This window comes from Psammomys obesus, unplaced genomic scaffold, assembly GCF_907164565.1.
Source record: "Psammomys obesus unplaced genomic scaffold, mPsaObe1.curated_primary_1811, whole genome shotgun sequence".
NCBI lineage: Eukaryota > Metazoa > Chordata > Mammalia > Rodentia > Muridae > Psammomys > Psammomys obesus.
In genome coordinates this window covers 5,844,476-5,866,949 of record NW_026596120.1, presented here as the reverse complement: position 1 = coordinate 5,866,949, position 22,474 = coordinate 5,844,476, and the positions used below count along the sequence as shown (strand labels likewise).

At 45.2% G+C, this 22,474-nt stretch overlaps 1 protein-coding gene across 1 annotated transcript in view; it reads right to left on the bottom strand.

Moving 5' to 3' along the window:
* Pcolce2 (procollagen C-endopeptidase enhancer 2) overlaps positions 1–22,474 on the bottom strand; it is a 67,096-nt gene that overhangs the window by 6,968 nt on the left and 37,654 nt on the right. The window contains exons 8-12 of the mRNA XM_055629499.1: positions 18,420–18,465; positions 11,712–11,967; positions 10,405–10,529; positions 7,161–7,297; positions 1,925–2,079 (exon numbers count right to left, since the gene is read on the bottom strand). Coding sequence (XP_055485474.1) covers positions 1,925–2,079; positions 7,161–7,297; positions 10,405–10,529; positions 11,712–11,967; positions 18,420–18,465 — 719 coding nt within the window. The remainder of the gene's footprint in view (positions 1–1,924; positions 2,080–7,160; positions 7,298–10,404; positions 10,530–11,711; positions 11,968–18,419; positions 18,466–22,474) is intronic.

Genomic DNA, 22,474 nt, shown 5'->3' with positions numbered 1-22,474 from the left:
TCTATCTATCTATCTATCTATCTATCTATCTATCTATCTATCTATCTATCTATCATTTTCAGTTAGCCACCAGGACCTGCCACTGTCCTCCGCTCATGTCTGGGCTATGTCCTACCATAGTTCAGCTAAACAACCAAAAAGCATGCTCACTGTCTTGATCCTTACCATCTGTTGACTTCAAAGGGCCAGGCTGACCTCTGCAGCCAACGAACCTCACCTTGATCTTTACTCAAAACCCTCAATAGCTTCACCCCGTGACGCTTAGGTCTGGAAAGCCAGAGCACTCAGGACATGTGGAGAGAGGTGAAGCTTGAAGACAAAGCTATGGAGGCTGGAGGGGAGGCCAGCTGAAGGCTTTTATATAGTGTATAAAGGAGTTTGGAGTTCTGGGCTCTCAAGAATGGTAACCACCAGCCACATTAGTTACTGCATGACTACTTATATTCCAGTCACTCGCCAGGGCCGCCATATTGGATCACATACCTACAAATGATGAATTTAATGAAAGGATGATGTGGCCTGTGCTGGGTTGGGAGACGCAAGCAGTGAGGTAAGATAAAGGGAGGCGAAGGCAACTACAAGAATGTCTATCGGTGTTGGGGACATGCTTGTGCAAACAAGGAGAAGACAGGCTTGGAGCAAAAGGGTGTGACAGAAGAGTGTGATATGCTTTCATTTAAGTGTCACAAAATGTTTGGGAGTGAGTTGCAACCCACATTTGCAGTTTTAGAGAAAGTTTAGAGAAACTGGAGCTGAAAGCCAGAAAGCCACTAGCACCATGGATCTGTCCAGATAGTTCACTGGGAAAAATAAGAACACCTGGTCTGGGGGGCTGGAGAGATGGCTCAGGGGCTAAGAGCATCGTCCATCCTTCCAAAGGACTCAATTCCCAGCACCCACATGGCAGCTCACAACTGTCTGTGACACCTTCACACTAATGCACATAAGGTGAAGTTAAATAAATTAAAAAAAAAAAAAAAAGAACGCCTGGGGACAGTGGACAGTGACAGGAGGCATTGTGCAGCCAGCCAGGCCACACGGTGGCTGATTTGTGGAGAACCAGAACTTCCAGAGCATGCTGCTGTTCTGAACAACCCTGTCAGAGCAGGATAAGAAAACAGCAGGCATCGAAGCCCATGCTGTCACCCGCCAGCTTAACCCTCGCCCTGACTCTGAGTTTTTAACCCGAGTCCTGAATTCCCAGAGGGTGGAACAGGTGGGACAGAGAGACCAAATACCAGTGACTCCACGGATTCTTAGATCATGGCGCAGGACCGTCTCCAGCTTCCGTAACCAGTGAATGTTTTCGCTTGACTTACTCCAATTGAAAAAAAAATACATATTTTATATGATATTTTCACAGATGGAAAATAACTGATGTTAAAAAACTGGCAGATATCAAGGTATCAAACATTAACCTAAACTACAGTTTTATGTAATAAAATGAAAACTATAAGAAGATAGAAAAGAGGGGTGGGGGGGAAGAAAGGCGACCAGGACAGCAGTCTTCAAATTACAGTTTAACAGGAGGAATGCTCTAGAATCCAACAGCACTGTGGTGTAACTACATTGTTTGTTGTATGAGAGTTAAAATAGTGAGTTCACATTTTTAAATGTATTATGGATAGGTATATGTGCAGATGCCAGAGGACAACTGGGTTTCTAAAGCTAGTGTTTGTGTTACAATCAGCTTCCTTGTGATTTTGAGGTGGCCACTGTTTTCTCCCGTGGCTAATGCAAACTAGGTAAGTATACTTACCTGCCTTTTTTTTTTTTCTTTAAATCCATGAAATCTCATTACTCTCTCTCACAAGTTCTCATCTCCTTACTTCTTTTTCATGCACCTCCTTATTTTGTCTACCTCAAGAGAGTTCTTTTCAGAATTCTAATGGATTTGTGCCAACTTCCAAACACCAGAACTTACCTGTAGTTACGGGGACTGTGGTGGTGACGGGCGTGGCTGTGGTTGTGGGAATTTTTTTTGGCCTGAATTTGTAGTGTCCAATGAATCCATCTGCTGTCAAACTTAAGTCTGACAAAAACTGAATGAGGAGTTCGTTTCTCTCGGACACGATTGGCCTAGGAGAGAAACATGTTTAAAGTTTACGTGAAGCCTCTCTGAAAATTTCAAGTCTAGCTCTCAATTCATTTTTGATGGTAGATTAGCAACTTGTTGAAAACCAAAAATTCAAAACACTTGAAATAAAAAAAAAAAGAAAGAAAGAAAAGAAAGCCCTAACACCCCATCTTCACAAGGACCCTACTATCGTCTCTTTTTACGCAAGGGGCAACTACACCTAGAACTCAGTGATCTTCCCACAATCCTGTGGTTGGCATGTAGGAGTCAGGATTTGAACCTAGGGCCCAGGGACTCTGGTGACAGTGGAAGACACTGGGACCAGTGTGAACACTGACGTCGAGGCTGTTTCCCACAAGCCCCTGAGGCTTTGCCTGACTTTTGACTCTGAACTAAGTCTGTAATTGACGTCAGCTGCTGGCGACAGAGAATTTGAGGGTCAGATCTGATGACAAAGAGGGCTCAGAGACAGCACGTTTTGGTGTTTAGTGGAAGGTCTGATGCCTGCAATGGCCCCATTTCTATTTATAGTCTCCACCAGGGAAGCGGCTGGTGAGGGAAGAGAGCAGGTGACTACTGACAGGGAGTCAAAGCGCCGTTAGGAACTTGACTACTGACAGGGAGTCAAAGCGCCGTTAGGAACTTGATGGTTAGCTGGGACTACAGGGCTAGAGGGACACTAACCAAACCTCAAAGGCCGCTGATTCTTAGCGTATAACTGCAGGAAGTGTCCATTTCACTTGAGCTGCTATTGTTTTTTTAAAAATGGTAAGAATGCTCTTTGGTTTAAAAAAAAAAAAACAATTCATAAGCAGAAAAAGATTAAACGAGCTATTTCATTGAATTAGTGATTTGCTGAAACTCCTCTTCTGGGGCATCCCTCTATCAAAGCACGTGGGCCTCTCATCGGCCCCTAATGAGCAGCTTCTGTTCCACCTGCTGTGAACAGGCAGATCCATACTTGAGCAAACCAGCTGGGAGAACAGAATGTCTTCTGTCTTGAGGAGCAACCTTTTTAACAAAGTGTGGGACCAACAGAAGCAGGAGCCTCATGACCTACGTCTATATTTCCTGTCATCGAGGCAACTGGAATCGTGGAAATGATGCTTCAGAGATTCAAGCTTTCAACAGATGTATTTTAAATCACCTACACACAATTTTAAAACTTCCCTATACACAATTCTTGCCAACAAAACATGCTAATCTTGTTTAAATGATAAAACTGCAACAAGTGCTTTCTATAGGCAGCAAGGGAAATCCAGTCAGGCTGGACTTCTATAAAGGTGCTTGTCATTCTTGTGACCACGCCCTGACTTGTATATAACTGGGCAACGTTATATCAGAAATTCTTTTTTTTTTTTTTTCAAAGATGAGAATTTTAGTAACAGAAGTAGATTTTAATTGTGGCACTTTGAGGAAACACAACAGACTCACAGTGCGGGGAAGGCCAGGTGCTGCATCTGCGAGTTGATGTTATGAATGACTAGGAAGGGGAGACGGAATCGCACCCAGAAATTGATCAAAAGGCCGGCTGGGGAGGCCGTGAGCCAATAGAGGTAGCTGCCTCCAGCTTTAACCTCCGCAGTCTCTGCTCGCTACTGCCAGCCAGCCACCTTGACTGCTATTTTGATCTCCTAAATATTTCTTGATCTAAATTGTCTTCTCTATCTCTGAAAAGCCTCCGATGTAACATGCTGCAGTGACATTTCTTTGTGTTACTGTGTGTCTGGGCCGGCGAGCTTCCTGGCGGCCTGTCTCTGCCTCTCACCTCACTCATGCTGAACTGCAAGCATGGGCCACGGTGACTAGGTTTTCTGTTTATGGGGGCTCTGAGGTTCCAACTCACGTCCTCACACTTGAGGAAGGAGCACATCTATCAACTAAAACCACCTCTCCAGCCGGGAGAGTGATTTACTCAAGGAAGGATTCTTTCATAACAAAGATTTTCTTCTCTGCCTTGTTGGCTTTACCAAGGCCACAACAACAGCCTTCCTGTTCATCCTGTCCAGATGTGGAACCCAGAACCACTGGGCACATCATCCCATGTCTCAGTGCACACGTGGCGGGGGGGGGGGGGAAGGGTCCGAACTCCACAGGATGTAGAGCTCAACACATTCTTCAGCCTTATTTCTCTCCAGGTTCCAGCTCAATGTCCAGGTGTCAGAAGCAGCATAACGAGGCCACCCTCCCCTCTGCCTCTCCCCAACCTTCCTTCCTTCAGTAGCCGTTCTCTCCAAACCCTTCCTCTGATGAAAGCCTGGTGTTTTCCTTTTTCAGTATCTTATAGCTAAGACATTCTTTGCTGTCGTGTTGATATTATAATGAGTCTGGGAACATGATCAACCATTCCCTTGTTCACAAACATTGGGAAGTTTAGTTTCCCCCACCACAAATAATACTGCCAAGAAAATTCTTGCCTATGCTGTGGTGCTCCTGGGCAAAGGGTCTTCAGTTGGCACATGAGGAGGGCAGACTGTATCTATGTGCCAGGTCATTGACTACAAGGTCATGTTTAATTTTACTGTGTAGTCCCAACCTGATTTTCTGTGTGGGTTGACCAAATCACATCTTTTCAAAACCTTGCTCATCATAGAGATTTCTTCTTACAGAAATTCCTTCTCATGGTTTATTTTTTGCCCATTTTCCCCCCTATGGAGTTGTCTTTCCGTGAGTTTCCTTTAGTACATTGGACATTTAGTACATAGGACATTGTCAAATAAATGTTACAAATTCATCTCTTTGGTGTGTCTTCCCTTTTCTCATCTTTGGGGTATACAAAAATCCTCCTTTCAAATTTCTCCTTACAGTCTCGTTCCATCTGTTGTTGATCCTGGCGTGATTATAGACATGTAAGCTCATTTTGCTTTATGAATAAGTGGACTCTGCCCCCTACCCGCTTTCAGTTGGGTCTTCCTTCCCTGCTGGCACAAGGGTCTCTGTAGCGCGCACTATCTGTAGACACTCGTGGATAAGCTCCTGGCTTTTCTTCACACTCTGCTTTCCTTTCTTTCTGGTAAAATCTCAGTCTTAACCCACAACTCCCTGAGGCAGTCTCCTACCCACGGGTAGGCGAGTCCTCTCTCCATGCTTTCCTTTAGGACTCAGTGTTGTCCCCAGCACCCACAGTCTTGCCAGTCAATTTACATTTTAGAACATAGCTGACAGATCTAATACGAATCCAGTTTCATCATCGATGTCCAGCGGTGAGTCTTTCCCGTCATGAGCATTTCCCATCATTTAAGTGTTTTAAAATTATCTTCTAGTCGGATTTTATACTTTTCCATATTGACACCTAGCACACAAGTTCTAAAAATTTATTTTGGGGGGCATTTAATATGTTTGTAGCTTTAAAAATGTTTTAAAAATATGGTCAGCAGGTAAAGAAACTTGCTACCAAGAATGATGAGCTGGGTTTGAACCCCAGATCCCACATGGTGGAAGGAGAGGACCTACCCGTATTTGCAAGTTGTCCTCTGACCTCCACAGCTATGGTAAGGCATGTGTGCCCATACACACGCACACACAAAGAGACAAATAAAAAAATAAGCTGTTGAACAACTCTTGTTATTTTTTCTAGAAAGATCTATGTAAAGTTGAAACACCCGTTTCTCAGGTGCTTATAAGAACACCAGAGGAAAACCATGCTGACTTGTGTGGGGGCTGGACTGGACTGGACTGGTGATTTCCCGTTGGCCGTTGTGATGAGATGTGGGCATTTTGCCCCTCACCTCACCAGGGTCATGCCAAGCAAGGCCAGCTGCAGCCTGGGGTGAGAGGGGCATGGGGTGGGGCTAGTCTGGGAACTTGCCCTTGACATTCCCCACTGCCACTTCTGTATGTACGTGGTCAAATGTTCAGACATTGGGATGTGAAATGTTTTGTTTGCTGTCCCAGAATGCACCTTGGTAAAGGAGAACTCGAGCTATTCTTAGTATTGTGCTGTCTGATGCACTTTACTGACCTTGTTCTGCTTCCCCATTTGGGGGGTCGTAAGGAACTGTGATACTAACGAAATCTCTGGCCTGGATCATCAGCCCCTGCAGCCCTCCTTACCCCAGCTTTAAGTCTTTCATTCGGCTATTGCTTTCTTTCTTTCTTCTTCTTTTTTTTGGGGGGGCGGGGGGCCTGGATCAGACTTGTTTCTTCTGCTTCAAAGGGAAGGGAAAAAAACTCTACTGGTCAAATATCTTGAACGATTTCTGTGGCTCGTTCTTCTTCCTGCATCTATTTTGGATGACAAGGAGACGTTTTCTCTATTTGCGGGACGCAGTGCCTCCCAACCGTGCTAACTTGGGCAGCAATGGGAAAAGCCATGTCTCAAGCAGACGTCTACCAAAGAAAACATCTGGATTTGTCATAAGCTTCCAGGTTTCCTTGTCTGGAACGTTCTGGCCCCTGGCTTTCTCCTTTTTTCTTGAAAGTTCCCATTCTTCTCCATGCTTGAGCTCCTGTTGGCAGGTCTGTGACTCAGGCAAAGTATCTGTCCTGGGGCACTAGCCTTGCCTCTTTGTCCACTTGGCTCCTGGACTCAGTGTTTGGGTGGCTGTGTTTATACTGCAACTGGTGGACAGGGCTCCACTATCATGGGGCCCAAAGCTTTGTCAACAAACAACAATGTAGCGTTTTCCAGAAAGCAAAGCTAATTAGGGAATTTAGTAGGGCGTAAGTTGTACTGGCTAGTTTTGTGTGTCAACTTGACACAAGCTAGAGTCATCAGAGAGGAAGAGCCTCAGCTGAGGAAATGCCTCCTTGAGATCCAGCTGTAAAGCATTTTCTCAATTAGTGACCAATGGGGAGGACCCAGCCCATTGTGGGTGGTGCCACCCCTGGGTCCTGGGTTCTATAAGAAGGCTGGCTGAGCAAACCGTGTGAAGCAAGCCAGTAAGCTGCCCCCCTCCATGGCCTCTGTGTCAGCTCCTGCCTCCAGGTTCCTGCCCTGCTTGAGTTCCTGTCCTGACTTCCTCCAGTGATCTGGGAGTGTAAGCCGAATAAACACTTTCCTCACCATCTTGCTCTTGAAACCCTAACTCAGACATGGGTTTAGAGTTATTAAAATATTAATGACACAGCAGGTGCTACTTACGCAGGCGGACTGTCGCCGCAGTACTTTCCGATTCTTTTGGCGTCGTTGACTTCCCCACCATTGAACACGGCCACGTAGTCATAGCGGCAGTAGTTATCTCTCTCAACATCAAACTTCTCAAACTTTAACTCTATGAGCTTTGGGAAAAGCACAGCACGGAAGTGTCAATGACCCAAATAACTCCCCCTGAAACTGGTACTGCAGATCTATTATACTGTAACATGGCAACTGGGGAGGACAGTAATGTACATTTGAAAATTGCTGAGAGCACAGATTGTACACGTTGTCAGGGTGTATGAACACAAAAGTATAACTATGCTAAGCGAAAGACATGCTAATTGGTTCAACTGTAATATTTCATCATATAAGCATCGTGAAACCGTCACTGTGTCCTGTAGGTACGTACGATTTTATTTGCCAACTACACCTCACTAAAGCTGGAGAGAAAAAGGAAAAAGAGGGGGGTTCTGTCTGGATAACTGGGTGTGTGTTGGGGTGATAAAGGGACTTGCATACTAGTCCATTCTTCCCTGAAAAAGAATGAACAGAAATCAAAATTGTTATCTAAGATAATTCCCCCATATTAATTACATCTGAGTGTGGTATATGTGTGCATGGGGTGTAGTCATGAGTAGTCACGGGTAGTCACGGGTGTGTGTGCTCATGAGATGATTAGATTTCTCCTTTTCAGGGGGGATGAACATGCTTACTGCATGAAAAGGAGTCAGTCTGGGGATGAGAGTTTTAGGGAGGTGGGACCTGATCAGAGTTGCTGAAGTGTGCAATGCGCAGGCCCCAAGCACAGGCTCATGGAGGCGTGGCTGAGTTCTGAAGAGGTTGCATAGAAGCCCTGATGCCCAAAGTGTGAGTAGTAAAGATTTTCTTGCACTTTTGGTCGATGGATTGATCTATTACCAAGTGTCCTAAATCACTTACACGAATAGCACATTTTAGTTTCCTAAACAATCAGTTGTTTCCCTTACAAGCAGTTCCTTTAAGAGCATCTCCAGTGTGTGACTCTGAGGACATCTCTCTGGGTTGTTCACACGGCTGGCATTCAGCTGCTACCCAATCTGGCTGGGCAATAGGTGGCCGGGAACCCTGTCTCCTAATTCAGGGAAGAGTGTGGAAATGAGTTCCAGTTAAATAAAGGGCCTTCATTCCCAATAGCTCAAGAAGACTCCTGCACGTTCATCTGACCAAAGGTAGCCCTGCAGCTGGACACAGGACAAAGGTCCCGCACTTGGACACAGTGGCCAATTTTGATTGGCTCGTAAGGACCATACGTGTAGATGTTTACCTTTAAAAAGCTGGCATTCGTGATGGGAAAGTACTGCCTTACTCATGCTAAAATTTGCTTGTTAAAATAAAATAAACTATGTTAAAAGCATCTCCTTTGGGGAGCCACTGACTTTTCACCAGCAACTAATAAAATACTTTCCATTTAAAAATTGGCTGAACTTTCCTGCCCTAAAAATTAGTTACATAAAAACTTTTGGGGATGAGATTAAAAGAAGTAAGAGGAGAAAGGAGAAGGCTGTGATAAAATGCAGAGGCAGTGCTTTTGAAGAACATTCCACAGACTTGTACAGGATTTCTTAGGTTTAATTTTCCTGCCGTTTTTCCTTTTTAGACAGAACTCCCAGTGGGTTCCACATACTCCAATGCTGGTGAAAAATTCAACCGAGTGAAGTGGAACAAACCAGAGAAACAGCTCAAACTCCAAATAGTGGAGGGAGGAACCACAAGGGAAAATGCAGGGCTGCCCGTTGGAAGCAGATACACTGACATTACTCGGTCAGCTGTGTTGACAATGTCACAGACGAGTGATCAACACAATTTCAAGAATTACATAATGATCTTAAGTATTTCAAGAATGTACTTTTGGATATTGCTATAAATGTAATCTCCTCAACAGACATGTAGCCTCCCATTATTAACTAAGTGGCTACACTTCTAGCCTTCAAAACAAGACTGAGTTTTGAGATATGATCACAGTGTGGACGTATGCATTTATATGTTCATGTGTGTTCACCTCCGTGACTTACATGGTATATTTGTCTGGATCATAACTGATGTGAAAAACAAGTGTGTGGCAAGTATTGTGGGACTGTAGAGCTGGCTCAGTGGGTAGGAGCACTGACTGCTCTTCCAGAGGACCGGGGTTCAATTCCCAGCACCCACATGATGGTTCACAATCATCTGTAACTCCTGTTCCAACGAATAAGATGCCCTCTTCTGGCCTCCACAGGCACCAGGTACACAGATGGTTCACAAACATACATGCAGACAAGATGCTCATACACAGAAAATTAAAAAATAAAATAATTTAAAAAGCAGTACTGTGATGCCCAGCAGACAGTGCTTGTACTAAAGTCAGTAGTGTTTGAAAAAAAAAAAAATTTTGCAAATTTATTTTTGGAATCTCCCACAGCAAGATTCATCTATTCCTGCACCAAATTCTTTCCTACAATTAGTATGTGGTTCCCAGAAAGGGCAGAAATCTATATAACCACATATTAATAAATGCTAGAAAACTAGATTTCAGCGTGTTTTAGAGCATCAGCTCTCAACCTGTGGGTCGTGACCCCTTTGGGTTGTCTAGCAGATACTTACATCACAACTCTTAATGGTAGCACAATTCCACTTATGAAGCGGCGGTGAAATAATTTTATGGTCGGGGGTCACCACAGCATGAGGAACAGTATTAAAGGGTCTCGGGGTTAGGAAGGTCGAGAACCACTGAGTAACAGATAAGGGACTTGCACGCATTTTGTTCCAAACAACCCCAATCCTGGCCACTTGTCACCAGAAAGAGGGTTCCTGGAAGGCTCTGTAGCTGCTTGGTGGCTTTGCTGGAGCGAGTCATGGCTCGGATGACGTGAACTGACCGAGCAAAGGGGATGCTGGTACGTGAGTGTGTTTGAGGGCCTCCAATCCCTACACAGCCAGGCACTGACGCACGCAGCCTCATGCTTTCCATCTGCCACAGGCCTACACCGTCCCCTGGAATTTGCTTACAATCTGTATTTTCAAAACTGTTTTGAAAGTTATAATTACATAATAGAAAAAAAAATCAAATCCACGATTTTGCAAGTCAAACAGTGCCAGGGACAACTTTAACTCGGATCTACATGAGAATAAGTGCTCATGTCCAGCTGGGCTTTCCTCTCCTGTATCCTTAACTCTCGAGCCCCCGAGGCAGAGGCTCACACCTCTTTGGTCCCATTTTCTGGAGTCTCACCTGGTTCTTCGGGGCTATGATGTGCCACACACAAGTAACTCCCACAGGGTAATCTCGGTCTGGCCAGTTGGGAGTTTTAAAGGAGCCGGAAGGTTTTTCAAGACGTCCTCCACAGTACCGGTCCCCTGAAGTTATTGAAGAGGAAAAACACACAGCTTTATATCCTAACGTGGGTCACAGTAGCACCAGGAGGGCAGGAATGAGAATGTGAGGGGTATCAAATCAAGGCAACGCTAGGGGCTCTTCAGTTTTCTCTTTGAAAAAAAAAAATCACACAGCCTGTTCTACACATATATTTAGTTTGTTTTTGAGCTGGTCTTATGTAGCACAGGCTGGTTGTGAATGCACGATGTAGCTGAGTCCGAATTTGGTCCTCCTGTCTCCACCTCCTTGTGCTGTGATTGTAGGCACGTTATCACCACGCCCAGGTGGCAGAAATTAATAGCCTGACATTGCACACGAGAGAAGGAGGAGCGGACTCAGATGCACAGCTTGTCTCTTTTCGGACAAAAAAGAACCATCGTTTTCCTCTTTTTGGACAAAAAAAAAAAAAAATTCCCATGTGTTCAGAATTGTAGATAGAAGATATATGTACACAAAATTGTGTGTCTATACACACATATATAATAAGTTTTGGAGATTGCTTGGTTTGTTGAAACAATGCAAGTTCACAGGTCTGAGGCATTAGCCCGGTGCCTCAAAATGCCCCAGAACCCAGGTGAAAAGTGCCAGGCATGGTAGTGTGTGCTCATAAGCTCAGCACTGGAGGGGAGAGGGGGGTTGGAGGCACATAGGTCCCTGAAGCACAGCGACCATCTCGTCTAGCAGAGTTCCTATGAACTGACATGAAAACATCCCAAGATGCGGGGTTAGGTAACAAGAGAAAGAAAGGTATGGAATAATATGTAACGTTACCTAGGTTTCAAAGAGCTGTTGTAAAAGGACATGTGTGTGAGCAAATATGGAGAGAAGCCGTAGAAGCCACTGGTCACGCCTTTCCGGAGGGTGAGGTGGAGCAGTGGATTGTACGCCCGTGAAGATACGTGCAGGCTTTGCATTTCTACCCCACAAGTCTCTATATTTGACTCTTTACAAGAACACATACAGGCTTTCCTAAAGAGGGCTGACTTTTAAAAACGATCTCTGGATGGTGTGTTGGCATTCCTTGGCTCTTTAAGAACCGCTGTTATGCTTTGAGGGAGAAAAATTCATATAAAGTGCCAGGAACGGTGCCCGACACACAATAGGTTATAAATCTCCCTGACCCGTCATCACTATTGTCACCGTCCCTGTGTGAAAACGGGTACCTTTTCCGTCTGGTGCAGCGGCGGAGAACGTTGCCATGAAGCCACTTCCAGCGGTGTTGGCGTCAGAAATCATCTGTACCATCATCTTGTTGCCACTGGCTACAAGCGATCCAGGCCGGAACGTGCCACAGAAGCGCCCGATGCGCTGGCCATTGGCATGGCCGTTGTACACGTCCACAAAGTCGTAGCGACACAGGTTGTCGTTCTCAAGATCTATGAATCGAAAATTCAGAACGACCACTTTGCCCTCAGGGACCTGTCAAGAAAAAAGAAGAAGAAGAAGAAAAACTGTGCAAAAGAAGCAGCATCTGAGGCAGGCATGGTGGCACACGCCCGTGATCCCAGCACTCGGGGAGGCAGAGGCAGGTGGATCTCTGTGAGTTGGAGGCCAGCCTGGTCTACAAAGTGAGTCCAGGACAGCCAACACTACACAGGAAAAACCCTGTCTCAGAAAACAAAACAAAGAAATGACCAAACCCGCATCTGTGGCCTGACAGCACTAAAAACAGCAGATTGAAGTAAAATACCAGGCCGGGGATGTGCCTCAGTACACCCTTGCCTAGTGTGTGGGAAGTGATGGGCTCAATCCCAGCAACACACACTCATAAATGAATAGTTTGAACCTGAGGACTCTGGAGAGAGAATCAATGTCAGATCCCACAGAGTGTGGAGGCTCTGAGAAAGAACAAGGCTGCTCCTGCTTCCCCCTTGCTGCTCCTGGTTGCTGTTGTGAGACAAGAAGTTGGAGATCTCCTGAACTGAGGATTGGACTGGCTCCAAGGAACCCGAAGACCCTAACCAGCAGGAAGCAGCTAAGGGGACTATGCCCACTCTCCCACTAACCCTTTCTGTCTCCTACCTGGGGTTGGAGTGTTGGAAGGGATTGGGACAGAGTAGGGAGAAAAAGATAAAAGAAATCTAAATAAAAGAGTTTTTAAAAAGTATGCCAACAGTGAGGTTCAAAGTTAAGGGCTTATTTGGCAATTGTATAGTCAATTTTCAGATAGTTCAGTTGAGGCCAGAAAAAAATATGGTCCAAAATCTATATCAGGTTAATTGGATAGTTGTTTCTTTATTTCTGCTTTAAATCACTAAAATTTAAGACATTTTTATTTGTTGTCCCCAGGTGAAAAGTGTGTTTGCCAAGTGACCCTGAATTACTGTGCTCAGCAATGAATAAAGTAATCTTTCCCCTTATCATATTTTTCTTCATCATAATTTCCCATGCAATTATTATGATGCTTCCATCTTTGTCCTATGAGTAGGAAAGAGAAATGTCTACAAAAGCATTTGGTGGGATGGCTAGTCTTCAGACAGCTCACGTGTCTTTTACTTTTCTTCACTCAAGTTACTCAGTCCTAAATTTCAGAACACCTGTTTTATCCCTTCAACCACATGTGTCCACTGTCAGGATTTTCTTCTGTAACAATGAACTCCTGACATGGCAAAGGTCAGTGGTGGGCATACATACCTAGAAGCCTAAGCTGAGTGGTTCTATATTCATCTTAACTGAGAGCCTCAGAATTAAAGGCCAGAGATACCCTAGCACTAATCTGCTTTCCCCAGAGCACGTTTTGTTTGACTACGGTATAACAATGTATTCAGTGTCATTTCCACAGGGGACAGTGCAGTGGGAAAATCCCAAGAGGGCTGGCTTGGAACTTTTTATGTAACATTGGATGATGTGAAGTTCTGATCCTCCTGCTTCCGCTTTCCACATGCTGTGGAAATGTGCCGCCAGGCTACGATTTATAACATACTAGGAACTGAACCCGGGGCCGTATGTTCACAAAGCAAACCCGCTACCAGCTAAGCCTCAGGCACTGCAGCACTCTGGTTGCATTCTAATTGTTAAAGACTTGCATTAATTATGCAAGTATCAGAAACTCCAGAGATATGATCTAAGAACCTAATAGAAAACACAACCTAGTGTTTAAGGATTCTCACAAAAGCAAAGCATTGCGCTTCAGAGACTTCTAATTTCAAATCCTCTTTAAACACTGTATCACAGACGATGATGCAGGCACTTGACAATTATTTGTTTGGGTGGCAATTGGATGAAGCTGTTGTTTTGCCAGATGATATTGGCTAGGGGATTCATTATCTGCCTGGAGGAGAAACAATCCCATGTCCTTGCTTTTCCCAATCAGCAGCCGTGTGTGGGCCAGTGCCAACGGCAGCAGCAATGAATGACCTCAGCTCACCCACGGCCCCTGGGATGTCCTCATTGTCAGAGGCACGCTTGCCGAGTCACTGATGGCAAGGCTCTTGCCAGCAGACAGGGGAAGCGCAGTCTAAGCTGGTGGTTTGCATTTTCAGGTAAGGCTGAGCAAAATGCAAATCGGCGGGCAGCCTCGATGTGGAGGACACGTCTGTAGAAACAGTCTTGTTTCCAGTCTGCAGCCCTCTTGCCCCGCCCCACCACTCGTTCCTCGGAGAGAAAAGATCTGTTTCTGCAGCACGCTGTCTTTTTTAAAAGGCCATCATTTCCACCTTCTAGGATTACTCTTTTTTACAGACAGACATGGTACTTCAGGCTCTAGCACTCAGAAGAGAGAGCGGCCCACTGTTACCCGGCGCATGCATCCCATATGTAGTCCAGAGGAAATTGACATTAAAAGTCTGCGTGAGTATTTGGCTATCTTTGAAGATGGGAATAAGTGAGAAGCCCTACACGATCTTGTTCATACGTAGCCTGTGTGTATTTCGATACTATATTTAAGGGAAATCTTGTCCATATTTAGGGAATAAAACACATTTTTTTACTGACTAGAAATAACTTGTAATTGTGTGAACACTTCCTTTTTGTCCCTGGAAATTTCACCAAGAAAGTTAAACTCCTTTCCTGTCTAGGAGGGAGGAAACCCATCCACTGGGGGGTCTCTAGAGACCCAGTCATACTCCCCTGTTGGAAATCACCCCAAAACTTTCCTGCTGCATCTGGAACCATAACAAACCTGGACTCCAGGTGTCAGGCCTATTTCTAAACACATATGTTGTATTTCTAAAAACATATGTTATTACAACCATTCCCACTGGCTCCATGAAGCTGATGCCCAGGATGATGGAAACTGAGGCACAGGGAATTCAAGAGGCCGCATCATACAGCCCCGACGATCATAAAGTCTGGCCTCCATGCAGGCCAGGGCCCTTTACTCCAAAGGGCTCCTTTGGGGACACTCCAAAGACGGCTCCTACCTCAGGGCTCGATGGCTCCCCAGTGTTTTCTCCTGATAGTCTATGTCTGATTCACTTTATTTTAGATCTCAGCTCAAGGATTACTTCTTCACAGAGGACTACCCAAGCCCTTCAGGCATCATATACCAACCTATACATATATGCATACATATTTTCATACAATTATATGAAAATGTAAACCCACTTAAAGGTACAGATAAAATCGTTGTTAGTCTTAAGAGCAGGAAGAGACAACGGTTTGCACCTTGCTGTGCTTTCTGTGACCTGGCAGTGGTAGACTGAAGGGAGGCTTCCAAAGCTCATCCCCCCCTTCCCAGACACACAGGATGTCCACATTTCCCAGCCTCCTTTGCAGGTAGACTAAGGTCATGTGAAGAGGTCTGGGCCATTAGTATGTCTGTAGAAGTGTCATATCAAAAATTCTGCATAATCCTTTTGAAGTTCTATTTTGGCTTTAAGAAAAGGATTCAATAGAGGAAACAGGAGGTCATAGGAGAAGACTTTGCTATGCAGGGAAGGAGTTAGTGTCTGAGGACCGCCCCCCAGAGAGCCCCTCAGCCCCTCTGTGATCAGGGAGAACTGCGGGCTGTGTGAGGTCACTGGTTGCTGCTTGGACTTGGTACGTTATGTTAGTGAACTGGTTAGTGTCATGCGTCAGTTTTCCGCCAACACCTCTACGACATGCAGCTGTCATGTTTATTCTAGGTGTCTATTCGTTCTTTATAAACAGACAGCTTGGTGTGCCTTGCAAAGAAAGCAGGTTCTGAAGGCAGCCAAGGGAGGAACAGCTTTGCCCGGCGACAGCTATGTCGATTTCACTTGGCAAGCAATATTCGGTTAAGGGCAACTCAGGTTAGAGAGGATGTGGACGGTCTGGGTCAGTCACAGAAATGAGACGCTGCAGAAAACTGGGACTCACAGTGCTCGCCAGCTTTCCATCACGGTGACAAAATGCCCAAGGTGATGGAACTGCAAGAGAAGAGAGCCTGCGCGGAGGAGGCTCCACCCACACTGGGCTGGGCCCTCCCACGTCAATCACTAATAAAAAAACAAAAACACAAGCACACACACACATCGCAGGCCAATCTGGTGGAGGCATTTTCCCAACTGAGGGTCCTTTTCCCCAAAGGACTCTAGCTTGTGTCAAGTTGACGTAACACTAGCCATCAGAGGCCCCTTTGGTCTCACGGGCCACACTTTCCAAAGGTTTCACCATCCCTAATGCAGTGGTCTTCAACCTTCTTATTGCTGTGACGCTTTAATATAGTTTTTTCATGTGGTGACCCCAAACCATAAAATTATTTTTATTGCTACCTCATGACTGTGATTTTGCTATTATGCTATTATGTAAAGATCTGTGTTTTCATGTGGTCTTAAAGTGACCCCTGTGAAAAGGGTTGTTTAGCCCCTGATGAAGACCTCAATGCACCTGTGAGAACCACTGTCCTAATGGTACCCCAGGCTGAGGACCAAAGCATCAACACATGCATTTTCAGGGCACTTTCAACTCCACGCTTCAGAATACAGCAATGGCTCTAAATTTAGTCTCCTAAATGACGCCATCATTACCATGACCCCTTTACCTGACTAGACAGTGGGGGTGAGGGTCACCCAGCAACTATAGATATGTCTTGACCTGAGTTAATAAATTGACCTCTTCCTCCTCTTTACCCACGTATGTTTTCCCTTCCTGGAATAGATTCTTTCTTCATCTCCAACCATTTGACTCTCATCCCAATTTCAAAGTTGGGCCAAACATCCTTAGGAAACCGCTTCCCATAACCCACATCCCCTCAGGTCACTCTCTAGAGGGAGTTATCATCCCTCTTTCCCCTCCAGAGCCCACGCTTCCTCTCTCCCGTTGGCAGACAACCAGTCAGCACACGTCCACTGTGGTCTTCGGCATGTTCTCAGCCTCACGGCGCACAGCCAGGCCGTTCCCCTTGGAGATCTGTCTGTGTGACTGAAACACAGCAGCCGGGACCAGGCAGCTGAGAAGGTCAGGGAGGTAGAGGCAGCAATGAAGGAAACTTTTCAATCTTCATTTTGTGTAATTCGATCTCAGATGAGCATCATTTTGGGGGGAAGGTATGGAGGGGCTTTTCTGTGCTATTTGGGATCTATCTTGCAAATCAGCCAGTGTTCGTTAAATGCCAGGGAAGCACTATCACAGCCAAAAGAGAGGGAAGAAGTGAACCCCAAGAATGCACGTGAGCCAGAGCCTGGCAACAGCTTTGTACCGCTGGCCTCGCTGAGACGAGAGGCATCACCTAAGGTGGATCTGCCTGTCCCGCCGGGTCTCCCTCGTTACACGCTTTGTTGCATAGTCCATGTGTGCAAGGTTTCTGGACTGTGCTTCCTCACAGGGAGGGGCAAAAGCCAATTTCTAAAGTAAGCCGATCTCTCTGCATCTTCAAAGAGTCACTTTAGGACATTCTTTCAGGTCTCCAGAGGTTGTCAAAATGAGTTAATCCAGGCCAAGATAAACACGATTGGTGATTTGTGGAGGAGAAAAGTGTCCCTACATTAAACAATTAGCCCACGTTATAGCTATTTTTAAGCACAAAAGCAATAAAAGCCAGAGGAGCCTTTTACGAGTGGAATCCTTTTTGTCACAGGGCAAAAGGACCATGTCATTGACTCTCTGGAAATTTCTTCTTTGTATGTGCACAAACTTGTGTGTGTACACATGTGTGGTATATGCAGGTCCTCATACATGTGTAAGCTGAGGTCATCCCAGGCAACATCCTTAGGAGCTTAGGAGTTCTTCAGGAGCTGTCCACCTTGTTTTTTGAGACAGAGTCTCTCGCTGGGACCTGGGACTCTCGGCTTAGGCTGGGCTGAGGGGACAGCAGGCCCCAGAGACCACGGCTGGCTTTCCACACTGGCTTGGGGGCCAGACTCTGCAGCCCTTTAGCAGCTGTGCTCTGACTCAGCTCCTGGTGCTTTCTTCTTAAATGATCAGAAGTGTAACTCCCCCAAACCTGTATAAGGTATAGCTTATTTCCATCCAGTGACATAAAGAAAGGGGGGAACCCCCTGAAACGCCATTTTCAAGAGTTCTCTTGTGATCCGGAATTTAACTGGGTAGCTCTGTAGTGGACCCTGAATATAAAATGATAGTGGTATTTGACCAGGACTGAAGGTCCTTCTGAGACCGGGGGAGTCACATCCATGTAATGGAATAGTGAGAACAGAATACATATGAATGAGCATATGAGTGTCCTCTTCCATGAGTAAACGGCTTTCCGTGGCCGCAAAAAGTTGCCTCAAGAGAGAACTCAATTGTTAGAAAATCTAATTTCCCTGTGAAAATTAATGCCATTGCCTACAACCTACAAACAGAACTTCAGGCTTTCATGAGAAGGACCAGGCCGTGATGTCTTCCTGACCCCTGTGTCTACTCCCTACAACAACCAGTTTAACTCTGTGCCTCTCTCCCAGGACTCGCCTCTTTGTGGAAAAGCAGCCTGTACTGCTTTCCCTTGATTTATCTCCTTTAATCATTACCTTTTCACTTCCTATAATTCCCTCTGCCGCACCATCAAATTTCCGGCTAAATCAATATTCAAAATGTCCCATATCACCCTCACGTAAGCAGTGCTGTCGAGCTAAGTGTTACATTTCTCATAGAAGCTGTTTTCCTTAGCGGTGGTAACTGCATTTCTTGAGGATTGCTGCGTTTTCTGAGGCTCTGTCACTGAATCTTCTCAACACAGGCATCAGTAGCCTACGCTCTCCACTTTCTCCTCGGGAACATCCATTCTGCTACCGTGTATGTCATTACACAAATCTTGTGCTTAAGGGAATAGTTCTACAGAAGAGGGTCACAGGAACTGATGAACTCAAGACTTGTGGATAACCTATGTAATTTGCTATTATTATTGTGTGTGTGAGGGAGAGAGAGAGAGAGAGAGAGAGGCGCATCTGTGAGTACAAGCATGGTCATGTCACAGTGCTGTGGTGATCAGAGGGTACTCTTGGGTGTTGGTCATTACCTTTCCACTTTATATGAGATGGACTTTTGCCGCCGAGTAAAGCAGGTTAGCCCTTGAGTTTCTGGAGGTTTTCTTGTCTCCACTTCCCATCTGTAGTAAACATGCTAGGATTACAGAGACCTGCACCACTGGTTCTGGTTTTTAACTGGGCTTTGGGGATATAAACATAAGTCATCAGGCTTACACAGAGAGCGCTTTTAAACAGTCATCTCCTCAGTCTAATATTTCAAAATTAATAGAATAGTAACGCAAGAACATTGTATTAATTCCTGTTTTCGCTACTTTCTCCTGTCCTGGACGCTAACAACTCATGCCAATTTGGTAGGTGCATATACGCACATTGCCAAGAAGAAAAAAGAAAGTTAGAAAGAAAGAAAGCAAAAGAAAGACATTGCTATTTTGCATTCACTGTGGTCATTATAGGGGAAAGCTGAGCTTCTTTAAGGTTGCAATAGAGGTGGCAAGTCCTACAGGCACCATCAGAAACAGAAAGGTAGTTGGGAGAAGAGGAGCTTGTGTTATTTCATCTTAGGCGACGTGCAGCGAGGCAGAGGGTACAATAGCTTATTTTGACAACATCAGAACGCAATTAGGGTGCTGGTGCAAAGGCCCCAGCCTTGCCGACCTCCAGTTTTGGCTTCTTAACCTGCGCTATCTTGCTGGGAGTCATTTTTTGCCTTGGCTCATCTTGAATTCCAAGGGCAGTGATTCTTACATGCAATGGTGTCATGATGGGGACCACCATCACCAGTCTCCTAGGCAATAAAGAGTTTGTGGGGCCAGCCTGACCCTGGAGAATCAGACCTGAGAAGTGGATCAACCAGGCCAGTGTGACTGAGAATGAGTGAATGCATAGCCCTTTCCTCTTCCTTATTTCTTCCCCCATATAGCTCTAAAGCGCTTGCCAGTGTGAGGATGTTTAGACTGTGTGCTGGACACACTTGTAATCCCAGCATTTGGGAAGCCAAAGCAGAAGGACAGAAGCCAGTTTGAAACCAACCTCGTGCATTCGAAGACAAAGTGAGCCCCCATCTCAAAAAAAGAAAAGAAAAGAAAGCCTTGCCTGTAACCTTAGCGCTTAGAGAGCTGTGGCAAAAAGAATATGACTTCAAAGCAAGCCTGGGCTACATACATAGTGAGACACTGTTTCAAAAACCAAGGGGGATGGATGGGAGGTGAAGAAGAAATCTAACTAACTTTGTTATAAAGTTCTTCAAAATGTATCTAAATTAAAAAAAAAAAAAGTAAATGAAACTAAAAACAGAAGCACAGTATTACAGCATTTAAACAAAAGTCAGAATTCCCAGAGGAGACTCAAGCAAGGAGGAGGGAAGGCAGAGGGTGACTCACTTTGCTCATATGGTGTGACATTTAATTAGATGTTCTTAAATGTTCGGTGACAACACCACACTTAGGAAATACCGTAGAGACGCCAGTGGGTGGGAGAAATAAGACAGAGAAGGCTCGGCGGTGCTGTCCCTGTGCAGCACCTGATGGTCATGGCTACAAAGGTCCCTGTGGGTTCGGGGAATGGTGCCCAATGTGTCTGGCACCTCTCTAGGTGTTCTATCTGTACTTTTATTCTTCAGCTGCAGAGCTCAGCTTTAATTCACAAAAAGACGAAAGCACCTAAGATTCAAAGTCCTCAGATGTGGGGGAGGGGGGGAGGAAGAGAGGGGAGGGAGGGGGGCAGGGGCAAGGGAGGGAAGCCAGACATTGGAGGTGCTGCCATTCCCACCCTACCCCTAGGCCATAATCCCTACTCAAGATTCCAATGTCCCCTAATATCTCAAATGTCCTCAGGCCAGAGTTTTTCTTTCTGAAACCTCACCCCCCTTCATGACCTAAAAAACAACTCCATTTAGGTACAAACCATAACCTCATTCGTTTTGAGCGCACGTTTCAATGACTTTTACTAAATGTATGCAGTTTCGCAAGCACAATTACCATCCAGTTCTAGAACATTTTTATCAGCACCCCCGAACCTCTTGTGCCAGCTGTAGTCAGTCCCTGCTCCCACCCCACAGACTTGCCTTTTCTGAATGTCTGGTGTGCACAGGATCATGAAATGGAAGGTCTTTGCACCTGCCTTCTTTCACTTAACATAGTGCCTTCAGATCAATCCATGCTGCAGCATCAGTGTGTACCACGTTCCTTTTGTGAACGAATAATATATCACTGAGTGGACACGCTATTTTCCCATCCATCAGTTGATTGATATCTAAAATGCATTTAATTTGGGGTTATTATTAACAATGTGTCTATGGCCAGCTTTTCACAAGTCTCGTGAATGCATATTTTTACTTTTCTTGTCCGTAGGGTGTCAGTGCTGGGCCATGAGGTAAATGTTTACCTTTACAAGAAACTGCTTTCTGAAGTGACTTTAACGTTTTTACATTTCTACCAGCAGTGTGAAAGAATTAAGACAGTTTCGGTCTGTCTCTCTCACTCTGGGTGTGTGTGGCGAGTGTCCATGTGTGTGTGCATGTCTGGCGTCTCCCTCAGTTACTCTCTATCTTGTTTTTTGAGATTTTTTTTTTTTTCACTGAACCTGGAGCTTATTGATTCACTGAGACCCGCTGGCTTCATGCCCCAGGAATCCTCCTGTCTCTGCCTCCCCAGCCAGAAAATTATAGGCCTGTCCCACACTTAGCTTTTTATGTGTGCTAGAGATTAAAAATCAGGTCTTCATGCATGCATGGAAGGCACTTTACTGTCAGAGCTGTCTGTCCATCCCTACTGTCTGTCTTTTTGACTACTGCCATTCTCACATGTGTGATTTTAATTTTGTACTCATTGCAGTTTTAATTTACATCTCTCCTGTAGCTAATGATGCTATTCGTTTCTTCACACGCCTACTGGCCATTCATTTTCATTTTGGTAACGTGTTTATTCAAAGGGCTGGAGAGATGGCTCAGCAGTTAGGGAAACTTGCTGCTCTTCCAGAGGACCCAGGTGCAATTTCCAAGCACCAACATGGTGGCTTGCAAGTGTCTGTACTCCAGTTCCAGGAGACTTGACCACCTCTCCTGGCCTCCAAAACCAGCCAGCGTGTACCTGATGCACAGACATACATGCAAGCAAAATACCCACACGCACAAAATTAAAATAAACTAATTCATTAAGAAGAGTTCACTCAAGCCAGGTACACACCTTTAATCTCAGCACTTGGGAGGCAGAGACAGGTGTATCTTGAGGCCAGCCTAGTCTACAGAGTTAGTTCCAGGACATCCTAGGCTGGTACACAAAGAAACTCTGTCTAGAAAAATGGGGGGGGGGGGGTTGGAGTCTTCAAATTTTATCTGACAATTTTTTTTCTAAATTGTTAATCTTAAATCACTTTTAAAACCTAAGTAAAAAGAAAAGAATCAAAACGTAACCAATAATAAGATGAGCTCTGAGGCGCACAGCAAATCTGAGTTTGTACAGCAGCACTATGCCAAGAGGGTGAGGCAGGGCACTGCTAGCAGGCTTCTTTAATGAGATCACTCCACCCCAAACAACAGTGAACTCAGATCCCCAAAGAGAATGCCCAGCCCTGGACAGTGGTTCTCTCCTTCATTTCTC